We start from the raw sequence: 25,467 nt of genomic DNA on the forward strand, positions 1-25,467 counted from the left end.
GGTATTTAAACATCAGAGCTTACAGTCAGTCAAGGCAGTCAGCACCAGATCCTGGCCAGACCTTACTGTCAAACATAAGACTATCAAATGACCCTGAAGTTTGCCTGCTGATGTGTTTTTCTTCCCAGCTCCTCTCGTCTGGGTCAGGGTATCTTGTCCCTGACCTGTGGGTGCAGCCATGTCCACCTGTGCACAGGTGATGCTGCCTCACGTTTCTGGCACTCCCTCCCGTGAGCCTACTGGAGGGGACCTCTGGGTGACCGGGGCAGAGGCCACGATCCCTCCGAGCAGCAGGAGACAAGGCCCGATGAGAGGCCACCACTAGATCCCCAAGATAGTCTGTGGGCCTGTTGGAAGGGGCCACCTCAAAAGCAAACTTCAAGGTTATGGGAGTGGGACGTATGATAAAACTAACCAAGGTAAACATACACACACACACACACACACAAACACACACACTCTCTCTCTATCTCTCTCTCTCTCTCTCTCTCTCTCTCTCTCTCTCTCTCTCTCTCTCTCTCTCTCTCTCTCGACTCCGTCACCAACAACTATGGACATTTGCAGATCTGTGGCAATAAAGGTAATATTGGAAACGTGGAAGTGGTCTCTGTACATTAAAATGAAATGAAAAAAAAAAAAACCCAGAGTGGGCAACATTGCAAATATCAAGGAAAACATCAAACGTCACAAAGCGTCCCACACTGTTTGTTTTTCTCAGCATGACACAGGACTTTTGGAAAGCCAGAGGCTCACGCATCATCAATTATTAACCAATAACGGGACACGGATTCTCTGAAAGACGGAACACCACAGATGGTATATTTGCGTAATCACACTGCTACCAGTCTAAACATCTGACCTTTACGTCACTTCCAAGCGAACAATATTTGTCTCACATGAGTGTTCCTAGTGTAGTAGTAAACACCCCATAATAATACGCCCCCAATAACAGCTGGCATGGTGCCTGTTCAATAGAGTTCTAGAGCTGAGATACCACCCTCAAGGTCAGTGGTTCCTAAACTCCCCCCCCCCCATATTTTTTGTTGGCATTTTTTGTCACTTAATATTGCTAGATTTTTAGAAATACACAGGAAAAGCAAATTAATCTATTAACCATACAATTGAATACAGTTACTATAGAAGTATGTTAGCTGTTAACCTGTAGATTTCATGTTTTCATGTAAAGTCCCATTTGTCCGCGACCCCCCTGCAATACCTCTACAAACCTATTAGGAGTCCCGACCGCCAGATTGAGAACCACTGCTCTAGGTGATGGGTGACATGACGGGTGTCACTCACACAGCCCCCACCCCCCCAATTCCTGGCTGGGCAGTCCTGGCATGTCACTCTATCATGTGCCGACCCATTTCATGACAACATGTTTGTTTGGAAATACTAGAAAGCTCTTTGGATCATTCGATTTTTTCTGAATGGTCATGTGTAGTGTACATGTGCAGGTGTACATGTGTACATGTGAGTTGTAGTGAGAGACAGGACAGTAAGAGCAGCACAAGCAAGAACAATAACAGGCGGAGGTTTAATACAGTTTAAGAAGATAAGCTTGCACATACACAGTATGAGTCTGCACACACATGGGTCTGCACATAGTCTATATACATTACTGAAAGCAGAGCAAGTGTGAGAAGCAGTATCAACTCAGACAAGGAGAGAAAGGAACAAACTCAGAATCAGGTCACAGGATGTCTTCCAATTAAAAGAGATTTGATCACAGCAGATAAAACTGACAACTGCCCTCACACCAGGAAATTTGAAAAGTTTAATCATTCTCTAGACATCCGTTTTCTTCTTAGACTGATTAAGGAGTCAGATATGCGCACAAATCAACATTTTAAAATTTCAGCCATAGTTTATGTATTTATGCTGCTGGCTTCATAATGCTAATAACTTTATAGTCCAATAAAACGGGGAGATGATTAGTCATTTACAACTACAGTGCCACCTCTTTTAGTCACAGGCAAGTCTTTATGGCCACCACATTCCATAACATACACAGCCAGAGAAGGCAACAAGGGGGACCAAACAGGTCAGCGGTCCTGGCCCCAGGGAGAGGCGGGGCCCAGAGGCGGGGCCCAGAAAACGTGTTCTGAACTTCTGGCCCTGCTGTGGCTTAGCGGTGGGGCACTCGTCTGCTGTGCAGCCAGCCCGGGTTCGGTTCTGGCCCGGGTTCGGTTCTAGCCCGGGTTCGGTTCTAGCCCGGGTTCGGTTCTGGCCCGGGTTCGCTTCTGGCCCGGGTTCGCTTCTGGCCCGGGTTCGGTTCTGGCCCGGGTTCTTTTGCCGGTCCTTCCTTGTATCTCTCTCCCAAAAACATTTCCTATCTCTCGCTCAAACTCCCCTAATTAAGTTTCCTAATTAAAACGCTAATTAAGTCTAAAAGACCAAAAAATATGTTTAAAAAAAAAAAAAGAAATCGGGTTCTCATTACGTTTTTATGCATTCGGTGCGGGAACCTTTCAGATATACTTTGTCCAGGCCCCGGCAAAAACTGTCAGCGGCCCTGTACAGCGCCGCCTACACTATTGGGTTGAGCTGGGACAACTTAACCACCCCAATTAAGGTTGCATTAGCGGGCCGCATGAAAGACTGGGTCATTAATGTGGGGGCTGGACCTTGGCCCACGGCTGAACCTTTTGCACATTCTGTCTGCTGTGTGCTTTGCAGCGCTGCCAGCTCTATAAGTGTAGTGGAGAATTATTTACATTTCCCAGCGATTGCACGAGAGAGGGTATTTGGGGACAGAGGGCAGGGAAGGACGCGCTTTACTCCCAATATTGCAGCTGCTGCCTCTGGTTACGCCAGCTGTGTTGTATCTTACTGACGTAGCCAGGGCTGGTCTCGGTCATCTGGCAAACAGGGAATAGTCCTGGTGGGCCGACAGTCCTCAGAGGCTGATACTGCTGTTGCTTTTAGTTGGTTTGTTTGTTTGTTTGCTTGTTTGTTAGTTTGTTTGTTTTTATTTAGGGATTGGCCAGCAGGTTGGAGGGGGTAGCCCATTAGCCCGTCTGTACTGAGTCAAGCAGGATAACGTCTGAAAACGACTTCCATGTGTGACGGGCCAGCTGAAGCCAAAAATGCCCGGGTGGTTTTCTTGGCCGCAGGTCGTCCCTGGAGATAGCGCACGTGAAAGAGCACAGCATTTGGATTATCTGGACTTCATGTTTAATCTTCTATTTAGTGCTGCTGGATATTTTACAAATGGTGGTGGACTGGAGGCCTCCAACCAAACGCAATATGTCGCCTTTGTTTGTGTTTGGATTGGATAGATGTGAACAGTGTGCTACCAGACCATCTGTAGGCCTGCCTGCATTGCGCAGCCATGTAGTTCCACAAATTGATGTGAAAAAAGAAAAGCAAAGTGTCAGACTCAGCATTTTGCAGCCGATGTTGGACTTAAAGGGTAAGTACTCCACATACTAATATGTCTTCACACGCTGGGCTTCACACACTGCAGACATAAGTCCCATAAAAACATACACACACATACCACACAAGTCACCCCCTCAGCACCGCCTACTATGCCTCCAACTTCATACGAATTTCTGGGGGTAAACACCCTAACCCCCCCCCCCCCCACCCCCACACACACACCAACCCCCAGCCCCCAGCCCCCAGCCCCCAGCCCCCAGCCCCCAGCCCCCAGCCCCCACCCACTCCCCACACACACACACACCAACCCCCAGCCCCCAGTTTCCTGTAGTACTCAATGAAATCCAAGTAGAACCCAAATTTCCCAGAATAATCTTGGAGGGGAAGAAAAAAAGCAAGAGGGGGGAGAAAACACAAGTTGCATGGGGCTCTGTAAACACACTTCCTGCCGTCTGCCTTGCCTCGCCTCTCCTCTCCTTGGCTCTCATCTCCTCTGTTCTCCTCTCCTCTTATCCCCTCTCCTCTCCTCTCCTCTCCTCTCCTCTCCTCTCCTCTCTGCTCTCCTCTCCTCTGCCCTCCTCTCCTCTCCTCTCCTCTCCTCTCCTCTCCTCTCCCCTCCTCTGCTCTCCTCTCCTCTCCCCTCCTCTCCCCTCCTCTCCTCTCCTCTCCTCTCCTCTCCTCTCCTCTCCTCTCCTTGGCTCTCATCTCCTCTGCTCTCCTCTCCTCTTATCCCCTCTCCCCTCCTCTGCTCTCCTCTCCTCTCCCCTCCTCTCCTCTCCTCTCCTCTCCTCTCCTCTCCTCTCCTCTCCTAGGCGATGGTGATGTGTAATTATTATTTGACAGGCCTCTGTGTGGGTGGTTGGACACAGCATAAACAGACCCAGGCACACGTGCGCGCACACACACACACACACACACACACACACACACACACACACACACAGAGACACACACACACACACACACACACACACACACACACACACACACACACACACACACACACACACACACACACACACACACACACACACAGGCCAGGCCGCGAGGCCCACATGTGCTTCATCTAATCTAATCTCATCTCATCTCGTCTTGTATGAGGGGTCCACTGTGTTATTTATGGAGGTGGAAATTACTACACCACTACATCAAATAGGCCTGAGCTAATCTACACTGCAAACGAAACTTGTTAATAAATATCACTACATCGGTGTAGATAGGGGAATGGGTGGGTCATGTTTCCTACCTTTGAAGTGAGGTTTTACAACAGGAGTGTAAAATGTAGGTTACTGTGCAACCGCACGATGCACGATGAGCACGATGAGCACGATGAGCACGCACAATCCTCTGCGAAGATCCTCAGCAGTCTGAAAGGCGAAGCATATGTCAGCACAAACAGACGACAACTCAGCAGGGAATTCCACACCTCAAGAAAAAAAGGTCAAGCAGGCTCCCTGGTGTTTTTTGTAGAAGAAGGTACCGCACACTCTTGTCCATCGTGCTGCAATTTATTGACAAACAACGTTTCGGCCCGTATGGCCTTTCACAATTTTTTGTTTCGGCCCGTATGGCCTTTCTCAAGTTTTTCAAAAAACTTGTGAAAGGCCATACGGGCCGAAACGTTGTTTGTCAATAAATTGCAGCACGATGGACAAGAGTGTGCGGTACCTTCTACAAAATTCATCTTGCACCCGCTACCTGCACCTCGAAACCTCTGGTGTGCGTTGGTTTCCTCCCTCAAAAGCTCCCTGGTGTTTTTACCACACTGTACACATGGTCATGCCGCAACTCATTCAGTAATAAGAACACTTGATTCTGTATCCAATCATGTGACGCTCCGAACAGGGGATGCTGACACTTTCGGCTGAGCTCAGGAGTTACATATACATTAATGAGGGCCCAAATCTGGGCCCCTTTCTCTCTGGGCCTGGGAAAACCGACCCCTCTGTCCCCTCCTGCCAGAATCCCTGGCTCTGAAGATGCATTAGAAACTCATAATCATAGTTATACCTTATATACTTTTCATTTATTTAACCCTTGTTTAACCAGGAAAGGTCCCATTGAATCACAGTGGCTCTTCTTTCAGGGAGTTCTGGCCAAGAGTCCCTTGTGCTCCCTTGTGGGAGCTCTGTCTGAGCAGTGGTCTACTAGTGTTTGCACAGAGGGACCCCATGACTTCTTAAACCTGCAGTCTCATCATCTCTTTGCCAAACGTGGTGTGCTCCTGGTTTGTCTTCGCCGTAGGTGTCAGACGCTGCAAGTACATGCCACTTCAGCAGCTTCCTGGCCACGGGTCAGAGGAGGGCGTCTGAAGATCTTAGCACTCAAGTGGCACACATTCACTCAAGCTACAGCTCAGAGTAGATCTGGAAGTTGTGGGATGTTACAAAAGCGAAATATTTGAGTCACATCTCTTTTTTGCCTCAAGGAGCAATTTAAGGCGGTAAAGGGTGATGTGCCAGGCATTCAGTGATCAATGTACTGTAACTCCACTGATTGTAACAAGCATCCATCCATCTATTTTTTTAACAAACTGTGTACATGTTCATTTCCAAATGAATCAGTAATATTAAATGCCATAAAAACATTGAAGTAACATATCAGAACATTCTCCTGAAATCGTTGCTGTAGAAAAGACATACTGTTTTAAAATGAGTAATTAATGTGAGTAATTAGTGTGCTGTCAAAATTAATCTTACAGATCACATAGTCATACCTTAAACAAGCTTGGGAGAGGGCTCGTCCATGCATAATCTTCTTGTGTCTGCCATCTCAGTCTGTTTAAATAGAAAAATTACTCCATATTAGGCTACTAGGGCTCTAAATTAACTTTTTTTCATCACCAGATAAAATGGCTATTAGATGTTTATCTTACTAGCCAATCACACACTCACTAATGGGTAAAAGTGGCTTGTGAGCTGTATTTTCTACCAGCCAAGCTCAATTTTCACCAGCATTTGGCTGGTTGACAGTCAGAGCCCTGGCTAATGACCATTGGCCCAAAACATTGCAATGGTTTGAGTTGGTAATACTCATTAGGTGTTAGGTGTGACTACACAGCGTACCCTACCATTTTTATTGCATTTTATTTTTTACCTTTTTATTCAAAATACATGACAATCATCAGCACATCTCAGCACATCTTCAGTCCTTCCCAGCAGAAGTGTTCATTGTTCAGATTATGCAAGCTATTGTAGCGTCATCTGCTGGTAGAACTACAGCATTGCATCATTTCTGGGATACTTGGGCTACAGCAATGCAACTTGTAGCAATTACTCGGATATTTGGTTCACACATGAACAACATCTGTTTAAACTTAAGCAATCTTTCTTTATGTTCACATGATACAATGTTTGATACATATATTTTTTTGGACAAACCTACAATTAGTCCGGGAGCCGTGGGGTTGAACCCAGATTTCTTTGATAAAGTTTTTTTTTTTGCTTTATCTGATAGATTTTAGGCAAGTCTTCAAGATTTCAGACGATGCCCGGTGATATCCCTTGAGCATTTCCAGATTTTGAGCCTTTATTGTCCCATAAATGCAAATTATGACAAAAAACTAAAGACACCTAATATTACTGTGAATAATGTTACAAAATGTACCAAATTGCTTATATTACCTGAAAAACATTCACATTGGACTGCCTTAACACTGCCCTTATTGAAACAAACCCAATATGGGGTAATAATTAACCCTTGCATAACAACAATCTCACAAATAAGGCGAGACACTGTAGGTGAATATGGTATTTTTTTAACTTGCAGATATCAATATGAAACTTTATCAGATGATTACTCGTATGAATTGGAGAAAAAAATGTATTACAAGTTTTCTATATTTTATGTTTAAATATGCTAATTAGGCTATTATCTAATTAAATATGCACTAATTTGCCTATATTTTGATGCAATGAATCTGACCACCTGAAAATGCCAGCTTCAAAATTCCTTTTTTATTTTGTTAATATCGTACATACAAGAATATTTACTGTGGTTAATTGTGGCTATCTCCTTTTGTTATCCAGGTACAGAGAAAATACTGCTAATAACCTTAAAAAATGCGATTTCGGCCTATTTTTATGCATTTAGTTATATAAATCAGGTCATGAATGACAAATCAAGAAATGCCTCAGTAAAAACATTCACAACATTGCTTAGAATAAGACTGTAAAGAATAGAACGGATTGTGAATTTTGAGATCCTGCATAACATCACATCATGACAACATACATGACAACATCGCCGGTAGGTAGCCTACCACAAATAGCCAACATAAAAGACCCCCCCCCGCCCCCCCCCCCCCCCCCCCCCCCCCCCCCCCCCCCCCCCCCCCCCCCCCCCCCCCCCCCCCCAAAAAAAAAAAAAAAAAAAACCAGAGTGTGGGCTGTTGGCTGTTCCAAAAGATGAGTAAAGAAATGACATCCAGTGTATCCAGACTGGTATTGAATGATCACTTAAATCCATAAAGCCATCAAATAAGATCTGTACATGCATTTAAATTTACACAGAAAGACCTACACTGCAACATACAGTACCGCATGCTCAGAGAGAGAGAGAGAGAGAGAGAGAGAGAGAGAGAGAGAGAGAGAGAGAGTGTGTGAGTGATCGATCTAAACATAGGAAAACAGCTATACATTATATATACTGTTGAGTCAAAAAATTAAGTCAATCCAGTGTATCCTGACTGGTATTAAATGATCACTTAAAAGTCCATAAAGCCATCAAATAAGACATGTACATGCATTTAAATTCGCACAGAAAGACCTGTCTGCACCTATACAACATACAGAGTCCTTAACACCTAAAACACCTATAGCCTACATTATATACACCACACACACACACACACACACACACACACACACACACACACACACACACACACACACACACACACACACACACACACACACACACACACAGTAAAGCTCACACAACATTGGTTCGGCAGCATCCCAGCCGAAAACATGCACAGAAAATGGTGCAAGGCACACTGTTTATAGCACAGCTACATTTCTTAGAATTGCAGGGGCTTTTACTCTTGCAATCACATCTGATCATCTGTAAAATGTAGTCTGGTGCCACTTTGACATTTTCTGGAACACTTATTGGTATCAGTGCTTTGTTGCATGGGTCTTTCTTCCATCCAAATGCTTCAGGAGATAGTTCAGGTGGAGTGTGAACCAATGTCCTCCACAATATTGCTTGAAAATGAGCCCTTTTCACATTCTAAAGAAATGCCTCTGTTGTTGGTGGAAGAGCAGCCAGGTTAGGTGAAGATAAATTACCTTTCCCATTCTTTTTTCCCCATACCACCAACCTTGTATGTGACATGCTGATACTGTCTGGAATGCCATAACATGCAAAGTTAGTGGCCTCACTGGAAAGTTGTGGTGCTAGCACATTACCAATTGATGTCTTGATAACAAAGCCTTTACCAATACCAAAATAGGATGGCGCAGTGTCACACCCTGATATGGCATGGGCTGGTAAAAGGTCAATTACAATGTCATTTTGTGTATTTACATTTTTAATTTTATCTCTTTCCATGTTAATACGATCACCACTGAAATTACGTACTTTGTAGGCAAACAAATAATCAGCCAAAAGTTATGTAATTATTACTTACAATTTTTATTTTGTGTTACAACAGAACAGGAAGAGTAAATAGCAATGTATGAAATGGTGAAATTCTGTGTTGAATTAGTAATCCTTTCTGGGTATGTCTGAGCTGATACCACCAATATTAACCTAAATGTTACATATTTCTGCTTGACAAACAGCTAGTTATGTAATTGTCTAAAATTTATTTGGTACGAGGACACTTTCTCCACTTTGATGTTGCAGGCCTACCACCCAGAATGCTCTATGGTTAATCATAGTGCAGTTATGAAGCTGTCAAAAGCTTGCGGGCTATGGCTGCAGCGAAATCAACATGAAAGGGTTAATATCTGAAATTGGCACATCACCCACTCTTATCCTGATGGGTAAGTGTTGGACAACTACAAACAGCAAAACCAAACAACCCACTATGAGATATAAAGCCACGTTTGGCGAAATGTTGGCCTTTGTGTCTCCGACTTGGAAAATCAGGCTTTTTGGGTGAATGCCCCGCCCCCAAACATGCATGACCCCACCCCCACTGATGTCCATACCTCACCACCTGTTCTTAGACACATCCTACCATGTAAACAAACACAAAAGAAGTATGGTATAGGGTATTTGGTCAGCATAACATGAATTGGGAGCCAAACACTGTTGTAATCTATGGCTGCAGCACATCAAGCATAAAAGGCTCAATATCTGAAAATGCTCAAGGGATATCACCGGGCATCGTCTGGAATCTTAATAGGTACACCTTAAGCAACCACAAACTGCAAAGAAAAAAACTTTATCAGACGAAACTGGGTTCAGCTGATATTTGGCTTTTGGCTGCCGGACTACAATCCCCACTCACCATACTAAAAAATAAATACTCCAGTCCAGTAGATGGCAGCAGTGCACAAATCATTTGGTGCGCCATCCCATTCTCACCGTAAAGGAAGAAATTCTCCCATGCGGAATGTAGGAGTGCTCATGTAGACAGACGTTACTCTGAAATTAAAGTGTTTGTTGACGGTAAATCTACTTATTCCTCGGGACACGATGCCTGGGAACACAGAGTTAAAGATAAATAAGAAATTTGCAGATAAATATGAAAAGTACAGACAACGGGAGGAGTTGCAGAGACGTGAGTTGTCACTGTTGCTAATGTCAACAACTAAGCATGAGCAACGACTTTGCTGTTAAATAGCTTGTATATGTGCTGTCTTAATTTACTACGCAATTGTTGCATTGATTATGACACACGGCATAAAAGAAGAAATTATATTTCTCTATAGAGCCCCTATTTGTCTACTGCTGCACACGCACAACTCGTGATGAAACTACTAGAACAAGTGATCAACCTGTTAGCTACCTTGGCTAAGAACTGTGTAATGCAACATGCAAGGTTCAGTGTATTTTTTAACCTTACGTATTAGGAACCTCAGGTGTGATATGAATGTGTTATTACAAAGCTAGTTAACTTTCTACTCATCTGTATGTTGGCACTGGCAGTAAAGGACCGCTACGGAGATGAAGAGGAGGAAGGCAGTGAGTCTTCTGAATCTGATTCAGATGAGGACAGTGAAGTGGTAAGGATGCTCAATACCTGTAGGCCTACTCTGACATTCAATGAAGCTTTGGTTCATTGGTTCATTCATGTATTCAAATTATGATAGAATGAAGGTGATGCACTCCTTTTCCACTTGTTTGGGGAAAAAAAGAAGAGGAGGCCTAAAAAGGAGCAACTGTTATATGCATACACATACAGTAGCCTACATTAGAGGAGATACTGTGAATTTGCTATGCCAAATTTCAGTGCCATTTGAAATGTATGTTTACAATGCTAATGCTTGCTAATTCATTGTTAGGAGCTTGATCCAAAACTGGAAAGGGACTTCTATAGGACTCTTTCACTGTTGAAGAAGAAGGATCCTAAGATTTATCAGACAGATGCTCAGTTTTACTCAGGTATGTGGTCTGTTTGGAGGTATTTTGTAAACTACAGCAATGAAATTATTATTAATAATAACAATAACAACAATAATAAAAATAATAATAATACATAGGTTATAGCACTTTTCATGACACTCAAAGTCGTTTTTCAAAAGTAGAATTTAAGCCATACTCACCCAGTGTATCTGTGTCAGTAGCAGCAGGGTCAAGTAGTGGGGATGAGGAGGAGGAGGAGGAAGAGGAGGAGGAGGAAGGCCCTTCCACATCCAAAGCAGCTACCAAGCCAATGTACATCAGGGACTATGAGCGCAAAGTCATCCTGGAAAAGGGAGGGTGAGTACCGCATGCATATTTCAACTCCCACGCTCCATAATCGATTTCACTCCAACAATGTCAACAGAGATCGTGATGTAGTGATTTTAAAAAGATGCTGGGTTCTGGAATTTTCCCGGCTCTCATCCAAAGCTTTGCATGATCCGTAAACTGAACCTGAACTCTTTCCTAAGCTTTTGAAATATGTTGCTGCTCACAGGAAATACGAAGATGAAGATGACAGTGAAAATGAGGAGGCCTCGAAGATGATGTATGAGGTGATGTTTACATTTGCTCCCATCTCTATGCAATTTCATTTGCATATAGACATAGATTATTCTGTCACACACATTCTACATTATTGTTCATGAATATGAACGTACACTTTTTTTCACAGAGAGCTGCATCTCCAAGTTATATGCAAGAACAGAAGGACTTAAAAGAGAGGTACATATTTCCCTATTGTGCTGATTTCAATATTTATTGAACTCAAGAGATGGCACTATAGTGCTGTGGAGAATGTTTTATTGTTTGTGATGATGATGATGACTGGTAGGATGCACATTGAGTGAGATTTACTGCAATGTATCTGATCTGATTGATTCTGTGTCTCTGTTCAGTTTTCGCAAGTTCATTCAGGACAGTGATGAAGGCAGTGACAATGATGACGACGGCCAACTGCTGAAGAGGAGGACCAAAACCGAAGAGGAAAAGGTCAGCAACACAGAAGACAGCCATGAGTTATTCTGCACACTTGGATCAATGAGAATATAGTATCTGCGTTTATGGCTTTTGCATGTTTTTTTTTAACACTTTTCAGTCCATCTGGCAGATACATGCATTTGTCTTCCTCACTTTCTCTGTGTGTGTGTGTGTGCGTGCGTGTGTGTGCGTGCACTTGCGTGTGTGTATTTATGTGTGTGTGTGTATGCGTGCTTGCTTGTGCATGTGAGTATGCATGCGTGTCGTGTGAGTGTATGCACTTACGTACGTGTGTGTGTGTGTGTGTGTGTGTGTGTGTGTGTGTGTGTGTGTGTGTGTGTGTGTGTGTGTGCTTGTTTGTGTGTGTGTGTGCGTGCGTGCTTGCTTGTGCGTGTGAGTATGCGTGCGCGCGCGCGTGTGTGTGTGTGTGTGTGTGTGTGTGTGTGTGTGTGTGTGTGTGTGTGTGTGTGTGTGTGTGTGTGTGCGCGCGCTTGTTTGTGTGCATGGTTATGCCGGCACATTAGGAGAAGGAGGAGGCTGACTATGTGGAGTGGCTGAAAGGACAGGTGGAGATGGAGGGCAAGGAGGAGGTCCAGGACATGGTGAGTGAGGATATTTGTGGGCAGGATGTGTGGGCTGTGTGTGGGTTTGTTATGCTGCATTTGTAAGAAATATTGTTTTGTTCAAATATTTTGAGTCCAGTATATGTATTAGGGTGTCAGAGAAACATAAATGCATTTAACACTTAGTATGTTTTCATTCACATTTCAAAAATTGTTTTCAGTGGTTGATAGACTTCTATTTGGGTGACAGGCACTTCTGAATTCACTCTGCTGTCCTCAGCAAGGGAGGAACGTTTGTCTCTCTAGAGGTTTATAAGAGACCCTTTCCTGCAGAGCAGCACAAAAAATACTTAAATTACCAGTTGTCTTAAGCCCATGTGATGGTCATACAGAAGAGGCTGCCTGTGAGAGGTGTATAAAGTAGAAGTACTGTTAAGGATGTGATTACAACACCAGTCCTATGGTATTACATGGTTACAACTCTGTAGTGTAATGCAATGCCGCTTGTGTTTTACATCAAAAACAGTAGTACTTCTACTTTACACACCTCTGCTCTGTGAACTCCTGACTCACTGGCGCCCTCTTGTGTGTGTGTGTGTGCGTGTGTGTGTGCAGTCATACCTGAAGGAGTACTGGAACAACCCCCAGCTGGACGAGAAGGAGTGCTTCCTCAGGGACTACGTCCTCAACAAGGGCTACCTGGAGGAGGACGAGGACAGGTGAGGGGTAGCCAGGCTGTGCCCTCCTAGTGACGCAACACTTTCAGCGTTGCAACTAGTCAGGTCAAGAGCAATGCAAGTACTTTCTGAGTTCCCGAAAATACGGGAACTCCTCCCACTTTGTCGGTAAGCAAACAACCATAAGCAAACCAAGGGAGGCGGGTCAACCATGCCGTTTGTCTTGGTCAGACCAAGTGTCGAAGAGATTTGAACGTCGATGATAATCAGGCTAGGTGAGGGGGCCTTTTTCACTTCCTCTTTGTGTTTTTCTCCCTCTCTTTGTTGTGGCACTGAAATGTTATTTCCTACCTCCTTGAAGGAGTTAGTTCAGGTATCACAATGAGACTGGTTGCCTGCCTATCTGTCTGCCTATTTGTCTGCCTATCTGTGTAATTGATTGGACAATAACTCTGTCAATATTGTGACTCAATTCTTCCCAAATGTGGGTCATAGTGTAGACTCATACAGGGAACAGGGAACACTCTTATAAACTTTCTTTAGAGTCCAAAATCATGTGTGCTTGTTGGATTTGTGTGGACTCAGTGGAACTCTACAGATTGACCCTCTGTGAAGGACATCCTTCTCATGTTTTAGATTTTTTGTTGTTGCTTTTATGCCTTTAGTATTGATATGATTGTGTGGGGAGAGAGAGTTGGGGGAAGGACCGGCAAATGACCCGGGCAGGAATCGAACCCGAGATGCCAGCATAGTGGCCCAGTGCCCTACCGATAGGCCATGGCAGGGCCAAGGCAGGGATTTTAAGTAATAAGCGGGTTAACGTTCGGCGAGAAGGTCGCTACCGTGGAATAGCAGCACGACAGAGAGAATCTTTAGACCCCGACGCGGAGCGGAGGGGTCTTGTTCTCTCTGAAGTGCTGCTATTCCACAAAGCGACCGACTCGCCGAAAGTTAACCCGCTTATTATATGGATATACTTAAATGATTCACACATGGCGGGGACATTTCTTTAGGCCTATTTAATGTTAAGTCTATTATAGTTTTTAATGTCAAAAGACTGTTGCTGCGCAAAACAAAACAGTGCCGTTGTGGAACACCGCTAGGCAACAGCTAGGTAGCCAGGACAACAGGTGTTGTCTATCACAGCAGCTGATTAGAGTCTTGTTGAAAAGTCGCTTTAGCAGTGAAAAGTCTTGTTGCCATTGACAGCGGTCTGTTATAGACCAACCCGTCCGTTATCGAAAAATAACAGACGTGCGAACGTTGGGGAGCCCCGTTGAAATGAATGGAGCATTCGACCGATGACGTCACACCATATAATAATATGAAATAAATAATTGTGGGTACACGTACAAAGATCTCAGACTCGCGCTGCTGATGGCTTAATGGCCGTAACGCGTCTGCTTGGAGACATGGAGGAATCAAAGAAGGCGGCTTGTGGCTTGCAAGAACGTTTTCTCTGCATTTTAACTTCGGTCACCAACAATACTCTCTTGCACAGGATACCCACCTATGAGGAAGTGGTGCAGGACGATGTGGAGGATTCTGAGGACGAGGGTGGCTCATTCCTTAAGAAACAGGAAGACTTTGAGAGGACATACAATTTCCGCTTTGAGGAGCCAGACGCTGCAAAGGTGACCCATTGACCTAATTCCCCTTTTGCGTCCAGTGGATGCCGGTTTCTGTGAATGATGTGGAAATGCCTGCCTATTGTTTTGCAGGTGAAAACGTACCCGCGTAACATTGCCACTTCTGTCCGTACCAAAGACGAACGAAGGAAACGCAAGAGGGAGGAGATAAAGGACAGGAAGAAAAAGGCAAGGCGTTTTTTCTTTCTCAATATCTCCTTTGTTCAAACTCGCTTTGGCCATCAATAAATATCTAGCGTGAGGGGAAACAAAAGAAAGAGAATAATGAAAGTCTAAAGTAGTGTTTCTCAATGGGAGTGTTAGGGAGGCCTAGGCGGGTATTGAATCAATGAAGAGTATCAGTGGAGATAATGGTCGAAAAGTAATCCTGCAATGGAATAAAACATCACAGATTGAAAAAATAATAATAATAATTGTGTGCCCTCCTCACGCCAAGCTTTCAGTCAGCCTTTGTCCTGCACTTTTTCCTGGACTGTGCACAATGTTCACACTCAACTGAATGCAACCACTGGTCTAAAGCAGTGTCTCCCGTACCCCCTAACTTTGTCATATGATGAGTAGTACCCCCTCACTCATGCTCTATATCTGATCCTCTATCCCAATGTGGCTACACTCCATATATTTGTTAGTAGTACATTGTTCTAGGTACCCCCTGAGGTGTGCTGGCGTACCCCTAGTGGTCCACATTCTCCTGGTTGGGAGCCGCTGGTCTACAGCCTTGTGTCTCCTCGTCTCTGGTGTGCAGGAGAAGGAGCAGAAGCGTGAGCAGCTGAAGCAGCTGAAGAACCTGAAGAGGAGCGAGATCATGGAGAAGCTCAAGAGGCTGCAGGAGCTGACGGGCAACCAGCAGCTGGCCTTCAGCCAACACGACCTGGAGGAGGACTTCGACCCACAGCAGCACGACCAGCTCATGCAGGTAGAGCTACAGCAGCCAGCTCAGTAGAGGTTTGGTTGATGTTAAAGTGATACTGTCCCATTTTTGGAAATAAGCTTATTTCACACCTCCCCTTGAGTTAAATAATAGGGTTTTACCGTTCTCCTGTACTTTCAACCGTTCTCTGGGTATGGCAGTGCAAATTTTACCTCCATGCTAGCAGTTAACATTGAGTCCTATGAGACCAGCTTGCGGCTAACTGGTCTCATAGGACTCAATGTTAACTGTTAGCTTGGAGGTAAAATTTGCACCGTCACTAGAAAACGGTTGAAAGTACAGGAGAACTTACCCTATTATTTAACTCAAGGGAACGTGTAAAATAAGCTTATTTCCAAAAATGGGACAGTATCACTTTAAGAGGACATGCATGTACCTTATGTGCTTCAGTTCAATTGTGTTTAGCAGAGTTTATGGGTCATTGATGCTTTTTTGGGGCTAAGACGTCAGGTAGTACAACGACAGCTAAGCTAATGCCCATAAAGTAATTGGTAATTTTTGTACTGCAATGAATATGCTTCTTAGATAATCCACTAAGAACAAAAAAAAACATTTAATCCATACAATAGTGGCATTAGCTGTGGTTGCACCACCTTGACGAGTGTTACTACTGAAACATCACCGACCTATGTACACTACCGGTCAAAAGTTTGGGGTCACCCCATTTTCCTCCCACAATGCTTCTTTCTGACAGTTAAACTTATTCCTTTTCAATTTCAGTTCTGGTATAAAATCAGTGTATAGAGTAATTGTTCCTTGAAAATAATGCATGCAACAAAAGCAATTTGATATTGGAAAAAGTAACTGTTGAATGGATTTACTTGTATAAACAAACCAAAATGTATCACTAACTTTTGACTAATCAAAGTGTACCTTTACTAAGGTAGTGTCTAGTCTGGTGTACTAATCAAAGTGTAGACTCCTTTGGCATTAATAATAGCCAGTTGTGGTTCTACAGATTCATTCCTTGGATGAGATGAGGTCCAGAATTGCCCATGAGTTCTATGAGCCCCATGCATGCAAAAGTTGATGTCTGCTCCTGTCAATTCATACAATGTAGGATGATATACACATCATTTGAAAGAGGAGAATCTACACTTTCCAACGATGTATGGCACTGGCTTGCACACTAAAACATCGCTGAGACAATGGATCATGCATTCATAAGTAGGCTCATTCTGATGGCTAGAAAATCATGCAGCTACTTTGACTTGAATTTGTGGACGAGGTGGCAACTCAACAAATGTCATACACCTACCATTGGAAAGGGCAGACACTGAGCTTTCCAATAGTGCCATGTATTCTCTGATAAACCAAAGAAATGTCTGTAGAAAAATGGACTAAAACACGTATTTCTATGTAATAAATGGGTGAAAAGGCTTGATTAGATTTCACTCTTCTGTCCAGTTTAACCAATTTCATGGGTAATCAAACCTTTTTTCACCTGTGGCTATTCAGTACTTTCCATTATTCCATTTCAAGCTATTCAAAAGATGTTTGCGACTTGAATTGCAAACAAATAACTGCAAAAATGAAGGTGACCCCAAACTTTTGAACGGTAGTGTATGTGTTTCAGTTCCATTGTGTCATAGAGTTTGTACAGGCTTGGTCATTAGAGAACATGGAGGAGAACATGTGAGGTTCAGTTTTAGCCACTTTTGAGGTTGCCTTTCGCCTTAAACCAGCATGATTTGGAGGGAAACTTCGACCCACAGGTAGTCCATGTTTCAGTCTACACAGACCTAAACTTTTACGTTTTAGAAAGCGCATTTCAAATTTGTTTAAATGTCCCATTTTATAGGGTTAAAAAGCACCTGTCACAATGGAGTTTTTATCCACATGTCGTGTTTATAGGTAAACAGATTTTTAAAAAATCTCCATTTAAAAATATCTACATACGTGTAACCAGCACCTTATTCATGCAAGATCATACACATTTCATTTAGTGCTTAGAACAGACAGTGTAACACACACACAGGCAGAGGCACATATCTTAAACTGATGGAAAAGTCACTCTTCAATTTGGGTGACTCTGATTCTGTTTCCAGTGTCTTGGGTTTCAATCGCTTCAACAATACGGCTGTTTAACTTGGCAAAATGAAATGTTTTTGGAATTTTTGTGGCGTCAAGATATTTCCCGCTATTGTGTACATTTTGGCACAAGCCTATCAGAATAGCAGAATGCACTCTTATGGGAGGTTGAGCTCTCACTTCGATCAGTGCAGATGTGCACAGTATAACATTGCAGTAAGTATTAGCAAATGTATGCAGTATAGATTACTTATTTGCTCCAAGTAGATGGATACTGAGGCACTCAAGGTTGCAATTTTTTTTGCTTTTTTATTTGGCTACAATGCAGAGATTGCATATTTATTTGCTCATTTTGTCTTTGACTTGCCGCACAGAAATACTTTGGAGACGAGTATTATGGGGTGGATGAGGACGAGAAGCCTCAGTTTGAAGATGAGGAGCTGGAGGATGGTAAGGACCTTTCACTCATCCAGTGATGCACAACTGCACAATGTTGTTGGGGTTTTTTTTAGATATTAAGCTGTAGTGACTATCTTCATAGCAGTGGTTGGTGTTGTAGCATCAGCTTGAACTATTTTGGTGCACTGTGTAATATTTTTAGTTGTTTATTTCCAGAATTCATGCTGCCTATTCACAAATGTTACCTTTTTACTACTTACCACCATCATCAATAATTGTAAGTATTCATTATGTGGGGGGTAATTTTTCATACATGAAAAGATCCTCTTCTCCATGTCTGCCATTTTGAATGTCCAGAAATAGACATTTTTAGCTGCAAAACGTACTGTACTTTGACCATACCACTAAATATTGGTTTCTTACTTAGTAAATATTCAATGAACAGTATAGCTGCAATACCTACTCTGGCCACCATCCTACACACTGCACCTTTAAGACTGGCCTTGAAAATTGGATTTGGAGGTGATGGGGAAAACCTCTTCAAACTTCAAAAAGAAAACTTGCACTACATGCGGCTACCATGATCTGGTTATTGTGGATCTTCAGTTCACAGGCTCATGTTCATATGTTTTGCATGTCACCAGGGCATTGGAACTGGGACACCTGGACAGGAGAGGCAGAGGAGGGCCATGGAGAGAAGGAGGAGGAGGGGGAGGGGGAGGGGGAGGAAGAGGAAGAGGAGTACGGAGGTGGAGAGACCGGAGGCTACGAGCTCAACTGTGAAGATGCTGATTTCATCGTAAGATCTCGTTTCGTTGTCTGTTTTACCCATCAGCTGTCCCCAAAGTGGAAAGCAAACCCATTGTGCCCCCCCAATCACCCCACCCCCTTTCCAGAGACAGATGCTCCAGTAGCGCGGTACACATCTGTATTGTGCATTTGCTCCTGCAGCAGCAAACACTTATGTCATAACTCATTACCTTGCGCTGAAGTCACCCATACGGACATATGGTCACGGTTACGGTGTTTAGCAGAGGCCTTTATTCAAGGCGACTAACATAGCAGTAGTTGCACTTTATCATGTACAGTAGATGTGTTATATATGCGTCCAGTATGTCCAGTGTATATGCAGACGGCTTTGGCCAGGCCCGGGACAAAATCATCTGAAAGCCCATCCCACCAACCCCCCCTCTCCCTGGGCCCGGGGCAATTGACCCGTTTGTGCCCCCCCAACCCCCCACCTCCCTCCTGTATGCATCCATTGGCTAGAGTTGACAGAGATGCTTGATGATGTCACCGGGCGCTCTCAGCTAGCAGATGTCACCACTGTAGAATGTTCACCTCATAGTCCTGTGTGCTCTCGAAAACCATTTCTGAGGATTTTCATGACTTGTGGTGACGTGTTAGATGGATGCCGACTACGACCCCAGCCAGCAGCCTTCCAAGAAGAAGAAGAAGACCAAGACGGAACGAGAGGAGAACAAGAAGAAGAAGAAGAAGCAGCAGATGTCCAAGGAAGACGTCCCCCTCATGGGCAAGAAGAGGAAGACATCGCACTTTGCTGAGGTCATCGCCAAGAACAAGCCCGCTTTTGACCCACGTGAGTCCTTGCCAAGAAAATATGACTCGGCACAAACTTATGTTTTATATAAAAATTATTTTCCTCCCACTTTTTTTCCCACTGAAGAGGGAGCAAAAAGTGGGAGCAAAACAAATCCTGGTTGAAGGGGACTTCGTCATCTTTATCTAGTCGTTTGGTTCTGCTGCTCCCAGGTCAGACGTTTTTTGGATGTTCGGACTTTAAAGGGACACTGTGTGAGATTTTTAGTTGTTTATTTCCAGAATTCATGCTGCCCATTCACTAATGTTACCTTTTTCATGAATACTTACTACCAGCATCAAATTCTAAGTATTCATTATGACTGGAAAAAATGCCCATGATCCGCCATTTTGAATTTCCGAAACAGCCATTTTAGCTGCAAAAATGACTGTACTTTGGCCATACTAGAAAATATTTGTTTATTACTTAGTAAACGTTCATGTAAAGATCAAAGTTGGCAATAGGCAGCCCATTTCCAATTTGCATAATAGTTGCAGTACCTTTTTTGACCATTTCCTGCACAGTGTCCCTTTAAACTACTCCTTCAGCACAGGTGTTGTTAACCATCACATTTGTGTTAGTCAAGGAGGGTGGGGGGGTTAGCCGGTATCAGATGCATAATGTGACCATCATCGTTTCACAGGCTATGTTGTGCACTTTCATATGAAGTATATTAAAGATAATAAATCATAAACAGCTTATAAAAGCGTTTGAATAGCAACGTTAGAAATTATGTTTATAATACAAAATTGTTATCTTTTCAGAGGACCTATCCAAGGTGATGCCTGTTAACAGTCAGGGTGGCCGCCTTTCATTAAAGTGCTGGAGGGAAACCAGCTGCATATTGATAACTTAACACCACAGCTTGTGTAATAATTGGTAACAATTGCAGCTATTTAATCTCATTGCCGTTTTTTGCAATGGCACATTTTTATTACTACTGATTTTTTTCCCCTCTTCACTGGGGCACCATTTCCCATGTCCATCATTTTTAAGGAGTCGTTTTAAAAAGTATTCATCTGCCTTTGGTCAAAGTTAGTTATGTACTCCCTGTGCCTCATAATAATGTTCTTCTCTCTTCTCTTTACTCTTTTCCTCTCGAGCATATTGAATGACGGTTATGTGCGATGATGTGCTTCACCAATTGCTATTGCTAATAAAATAACAACATGCTTTATTGCAGAGGAGAAGTCCTTCGAGCAGTACCTTGATGAGTACTACCGGCTGGACTACGAGGACCTCATCGACGACCTGCCCTGCAGGTTCCGCTACAGGGAAGTGGTCGCTAACGACTTCGGCCTGACGACTGATGAGGTGAGAATGGCCCTGGCTGTTGCCTTGTTTCCAGCCATGGAGGTCAGAGCTCTCCCCATCTCAGACAGATGTAGTCTGGTGTGTAGTGCCTCTGCAGCTCAGTGGGTAGAGTGCTGGGCAATTGACTGGATGTGTCTGGATGGCCTGTAGGTGCAGCGGTTCGAATCCCACCTGGGCCACTTAACCGCTGTCTGGTGTCTGGCACTGATGAGATTGGATTGTGTCTGAGCTGGTATTGCTCCCTCCGGGGTCAGCTCTGACCAGGGCATGAGGACAGTAATCTTCTCTCTGAGCTGGCACCACAGTGGAAGGGGAATGGACACAGTGGGATAGGGAACTGGATGCAGCAAAGAGTAACTATTGAAAAGTTATGATAGGGAAGAGAGTTTGGGGAATTTCTGTTATTGTCACCGCATACTCACATCAATTCAAATTTACAGTCGAAAAACACAGCACACATGTTCTTTCTCAAAGGTTTCTTCCTGAATAAGTCGAAGGTTGTTTCTTCGAGTAGATTAAGACACATTTATAACGAATGTAGATAACTTTGTTGCTGTGGTGGAGTGACCATCACCAGGGTTGTGCGCACTAACTGTCGTGTCAAAAGGCCTGGCTCTTTAGAGTTGAGTAACTTTATTGATCCCTGAGGGGAAATTCAGGTGTCAGTGCAGTGGTAAGAGCCTCAGTTTGGTATACCAGAAGGCCTAGGCTCGTGTCCTGGTAGTGCAGCTCAACTCCGCTTCACAGTGTCAGTTTGTGGATATTAATGCGAATGTCGCAAAGTTGACCTCTGAAAATGTGGTTAAAATTTTCCAACATGGCTGGTGTTTTGGGTTTTGTGGTAACTAATGTTCACGTCAATTGACCCTGCCCGTGGCTCAAGCAGTTGGGGCATTTACTGCTGCGTTAGTGACCCGGGGTCGATTCTGACCAGAGGTCATTTTCCGATCTTCCCTCATCTCTCTCACCCACTTGCTTCCGGTCATCATCTCATACTGTCCTATCTTATAAAGGCAAAAAAGCCCCTAAAATATAATTGTACTGTATATTTTTTTAAACAAAAATCACATCAATCTGTATGTCTGTCCACCCCTGCAGATTTTGACTGCTGACGAGAAGGAGCTGAACCGCTGGTGCTCTCTTAAGAAGACCTGCATGTACAGGTACAGCAGTCTCTGCTTACGGTGACATATCCATACTTCAGAGGTCACACCTTTTAACAGCACATGCTCATGGGGCTGTACAAAACATACATTTTAATAAAATGACACTGCTGGTGTTTTTTATGGATTACATCCTTTTTAGTTATTTAGGCACAGAATGTCGGTTACAGTCCCTGAAACAATGTGAGATTAGGTGTCTCGTGCAATGCCACTTCATCCATGGATCAGATGGGATTCGAACCTGCAAGCTTCCTATTTGTTTCATAACACAGATTTCTAACATTACTACAGTCTTAACCCAATAAGCATGCAGGCACGATTTTGGGACTGCATGTATTGTCTGATGTATAGATGATGGGATGTATAGATTATGAACTTGGTGACATTCACACTGTATATCTCACCCTTGTCTTGAGAAGCAAACTTTTCCTTTTGTTCTTCAAGAAAGCGTGCAAAAATAACCTCTCCAGAGAGGACGAGACACCTGGATTCTTTTGGAACTGGGAGACTGAGGCCTTTTTTTTCTTCTTCTTTTTTTGACTGGGGCATCTCTATTTCTGAACGTTCTCTTTCAGGCCAGAAAATGATGAGCTATGCGACGTGAGCAATTACAAGATCAAGGCCCAAGACGTGAGGAAGAAGAAGCAGGTCTTTGTCTCTCTTTATTCAGAGTGAGTATGAAACACTTTGTTGCTTTTTCTGAGGACTTGTTCTTTGCACTGCCTTTACAGACCTGAACTTCAGAATTTCAGAGAACAAATAAGCATTGCAAATTAGACACTACACCAGCATGTTTGATCCAGAAAATATGCTGACTCCAAATTCATTATTGAAATATCTCTCTTGCCGTTCAAATTAATTACTGGCAGCTTGGTTGTGCTAGCTAGAAATTCATTGTTCTTGTTTGGGCTGTCTCTTTTTGCACAATCTAGAGAAGAGAAGGACGCTGATGCCAAGGGAAAAGTGGGGAAGAAGAGGAGGGACCGCATGAAGAATGCAGAGCAGAGGCTGCAGGAAGAGCGAGAAGAGGATGAGGAGGAGGAGGAGGAGGAGGAGGAGGAAGCAGGGACCAGTCAGCAAGGAGCTGCCGACGGGACTGAGGGAGCCATCATCAAAGCCCTGGCTGGAGGACAGGAAGAAGATGATGATGAGGAGGAGGAAGAAGAGTTCTTGGTTCCAAAGAAGAAGAAGCAGAAGAAGAACCATCAGCCAGTCCAGGAGGAGCGCCAGGAGGTGGCTAAGGAGGCTGCTGCCAGGGGACGAAGAGGTGGGGAGCGACTGGCCAAAGCCAGGCCTGACAAGCAGAAGGGGCCCAGGAGGAAACCCCGGCACCCGGGCGGACGACTGCTCTCCGCGTCCTTCAAGGTGAAACTGGGAGGCAGGGAGTTTAGTAAGCAGAGACTGAAGGCCTACGGACTTAACGCCAAGAAGCTGCATTACAGAGAACTGCACAGGCAAAAGCAAGAAAAGAAAGATAAACAAACACAGAAGAAACAAAAGAGCGAATGATCACTCACTATTTTTTTTAAAGTATTTTGGGGGGCTTTTTGGCCTTTATTATTACAACACAGTATGAGAGTAGACCGGAAACGATTGGGAGAGAGAGATGGGGCAGGGCTGGGAAATGACCCCGGCCAGACTCGAACCGGGGTCCCCGTGGCCAAATGTGGGGGGCTTAGCGTGCTGCGCCACAACGACCCCCACTATTTTTATTTATTTTTTTAAAACCTTTTTTTCACCGATAATGCACACAGTCACAAGTTGTACGGTGCAACCTTCTCTGCAGGTCTCACCATAACATTACGATGTGTTAATCTCTTCACCATGTCTGCAGCTCTACTGATGCTTTGGGTGGGAAGGGGGAGATGTGGGGAAGGGTGCGGATGAGGTGGATGAGGAGGGAGGGAGGGAGAAGGGGGCTTTCCCCCTGCTTTGGCGGCAAGCAGAGTTTACAGCTCGTGTTGTTCAGTTTATTGGCAAAGCGCATCCCCCGGCCGATCAGAGGAACGCTGAATCTGCCAGTGTTCCCACACTTAGCCACTAAAAGTTCATGTGGATTTAATTCCCCGCTCTGCTCATGTTGCCTTCCTTTGTGTGCGTGTGTGTGTGTGTGTGTGTGTGTGTGTGTGTTGCCCTAAGGCTTTCCCATTTTTTTCTTACCAAGAACTAAAGAATAGTTGAGGCTGTTTGATTCCATTTGTACTGCATCCAGACTAATGATGGTTTTGTAATGGATTATTAGCAGTCCAAAAGTAATTTCCTACGTATCCATTTAAAATGATTAATTGTACAGGGACCGTTTTCATGCATTTTGATGTATAAAAAAATAAAATAAGATCATTTTACGTAGTAGATTTGTAATTGATTGATTTGAGTAAATACTGTAATGGGTTGAATTGTTGTATTTTGCTTACATGTTTTTGAAAAGCAAATAAATTATGAAGAATAAATAAAACACAGCTTGGTCGTGTGCAGGACATAAGGTCAATGGGATGAGGGTTTTAACAGAGACAAGAACAACGTCTCACTAATAAGAAATGGCTTGCGGGATAGAAAAGAAAATAGCCTAATTTATCATATTTAGCTGTGAGCAGGAGTTTTGTGGTGTCCGGATGACATTTCTATGAAGAAATGTTATTTATGGGGAAAACATGGACGCGCTCTGGCCAGCACACCACGTCATTCCATTTTATGAGTACGAGCACAGAGGCTCACACGTTACAAAACACATTAGTCATTCTCATATTTTCAACTCCAGTCCTAAGTGACTTGGCTGTATTCTGTGTTGCTGAGTCATGAGTGTCATCTGTGATGTAAATGGTAATGTCATGTCAGATGGGAGGAAAATACATGAAAAGGGGCCCTTTTTCATCTCACTACTGTAGCCTACTGACTTTTTTTTCTTATATGATGATCATGATGTTTAGTGGAGGTCAGTTTTCCTTCAATTCTGTTTCTATTTCTACATCTTGTTTTATTGTATTTATTTATTTATTTATGTGGGTTCTTTAGGGCAGTAATGGGGGGGGGTGCAACACACACACACACACACACAGATTATTTATATGTATTATTCCACACCTCAGATAATACATCAGTTTGCATTCTAATCTCTGGGAATTATTTAATTCTGGAAATACCCATCTGGAGGCGCGCGGCGATATCCCGATGCCGATACCATTGCATGCCCGATACTCCTT

General features: G+C 43.7%; 1 protein-coding gene, 1 long non-coding RNA gene and 1 other non-coding gene across 5 annotated transcripts; 2 read left to right on the forward strand and 1 right to left on the reverse strand.

Moving 5' to 3' along the window:
• Positions 1 to 5,448: 5,448 nt before the first annotated feature.
• On the reverse strand, positions 5,449 to 6,531 carry LOC134442292 (uncharacterized). The gene is made up of 3 exons (XR_010033361.1): positions 6,481 to 6,531; positions 6,101 to 6,161; positions 5,449 to 5,750 (listed from the first exon to the last, which is right to left on the reverse strand). It is a non-coding gene; the product is annotated as an uncharacterized LOC134442292 (long non-coding RNA).
• Positions 6,532 to 9,927: 3,396 nt separating this feature from the next.
• On the forward strand, positions 9,928 to 23,792 carry kri1 (KRI1 homolog). Of its 3 annotated transcripts, none has more exons than XM_063192504.1 (19): positions 9,928 to 10,117; positions 10,486 to 10,562; positions 10,842 to 10,941; positions 11,121 to 11,259; positions 11,459 to 11,516; positions 11,636 to 11,685; positions 11,859 to 11,952; positions 12,465 to 12,542; positions 13,119 to 13,222; positions 14,682 to 14,814; positions 14,902 to 14,997; positions 15,575 to 15,745; positions 18,166 to 18,241; positions 18,835 to 18,989; positions 19,598 to 19,790; positions 20,974 to 21,104; positions 22,203 to 22,267; positions 22,843 to 22,938; positions 23,200 to 23,792. In XM_063192504.1, exons 1-19 carry the CDS (start codon positions 10,033 to 10,035, stop codon positions 23,774 to 23,776), a joined length of 2,478 nt encoding a protein of 825 aa, XP_063048574.1. In that variant the 5' UTR covers positions 9,928 to 10,032; the 3' UTR covers positions 23,777 to 23,792. The 3 variants fall into 3 exon arrangements, with proteins under 3 accessions (XP_063048574.1, XP_063048581.1, XP_063048586.1); XM_063192511.1 differs by having other exon boundaries at positions 11,124 to 11,259; XM_063192516.1 differs by having other exon boundaries at positions 11,127 to 11,259.
• On the forward strand, positions 21,304 to 21,400 carry LOC134443658 (Z30 small nucleolar RNA). The gene has a single exon (XR_010033699.1). It is a non-coding gene; the product is annotated as a Z30 small nucleolar RNA (small nucleolar RNA).
• Positions 23,793 to 25,467: the final 1,675 nt, after the last annotated feature.

The sequence above is a fragment of the Engraulis encrasicolus genome, chromosome 2 (assembly GCF_034702125.1).
Source record: "Engraulis encrasicolus isolate BLACKSEA-1 chromosome 2, IST_EnEncr_1.0, whole genome shotgun sequence".
Classification (NCBI taxonomy): Eukaryota; Metazoa; Chordata; class Actinopteri; order Clupeiformes; family Engraulidae; genus Engraulis; species Engraulis encrasicolus.

What these genes read in the sequence shown, in the direction of transcription:
- kri1 (XM_063192504.1), top strand. Translation starts at nt 10,033, where the DNA reads ATGCCTGGGAACACAGAGTTAAAGATAAATAAGAAATTTGCAGATAAA. An exon ending in GTCATCCTGGAAAAGGGAGG is followed by an intron (nt 11,260 to 11,458) that starts GTGAGTACCGCA and finishes TGCTGCTCACAG; the next exon opens with GAAATACGAAGATGAAGATG. An exon ending in CTGGAGGAGGACGAGGACAG is followed by an intron (nt 13,223 to 14,681) that starts GTGAGGGGTAGC and finishes TCTCTTGCACAG; the next exon opens with GATACCCACCTATGAGGAAG.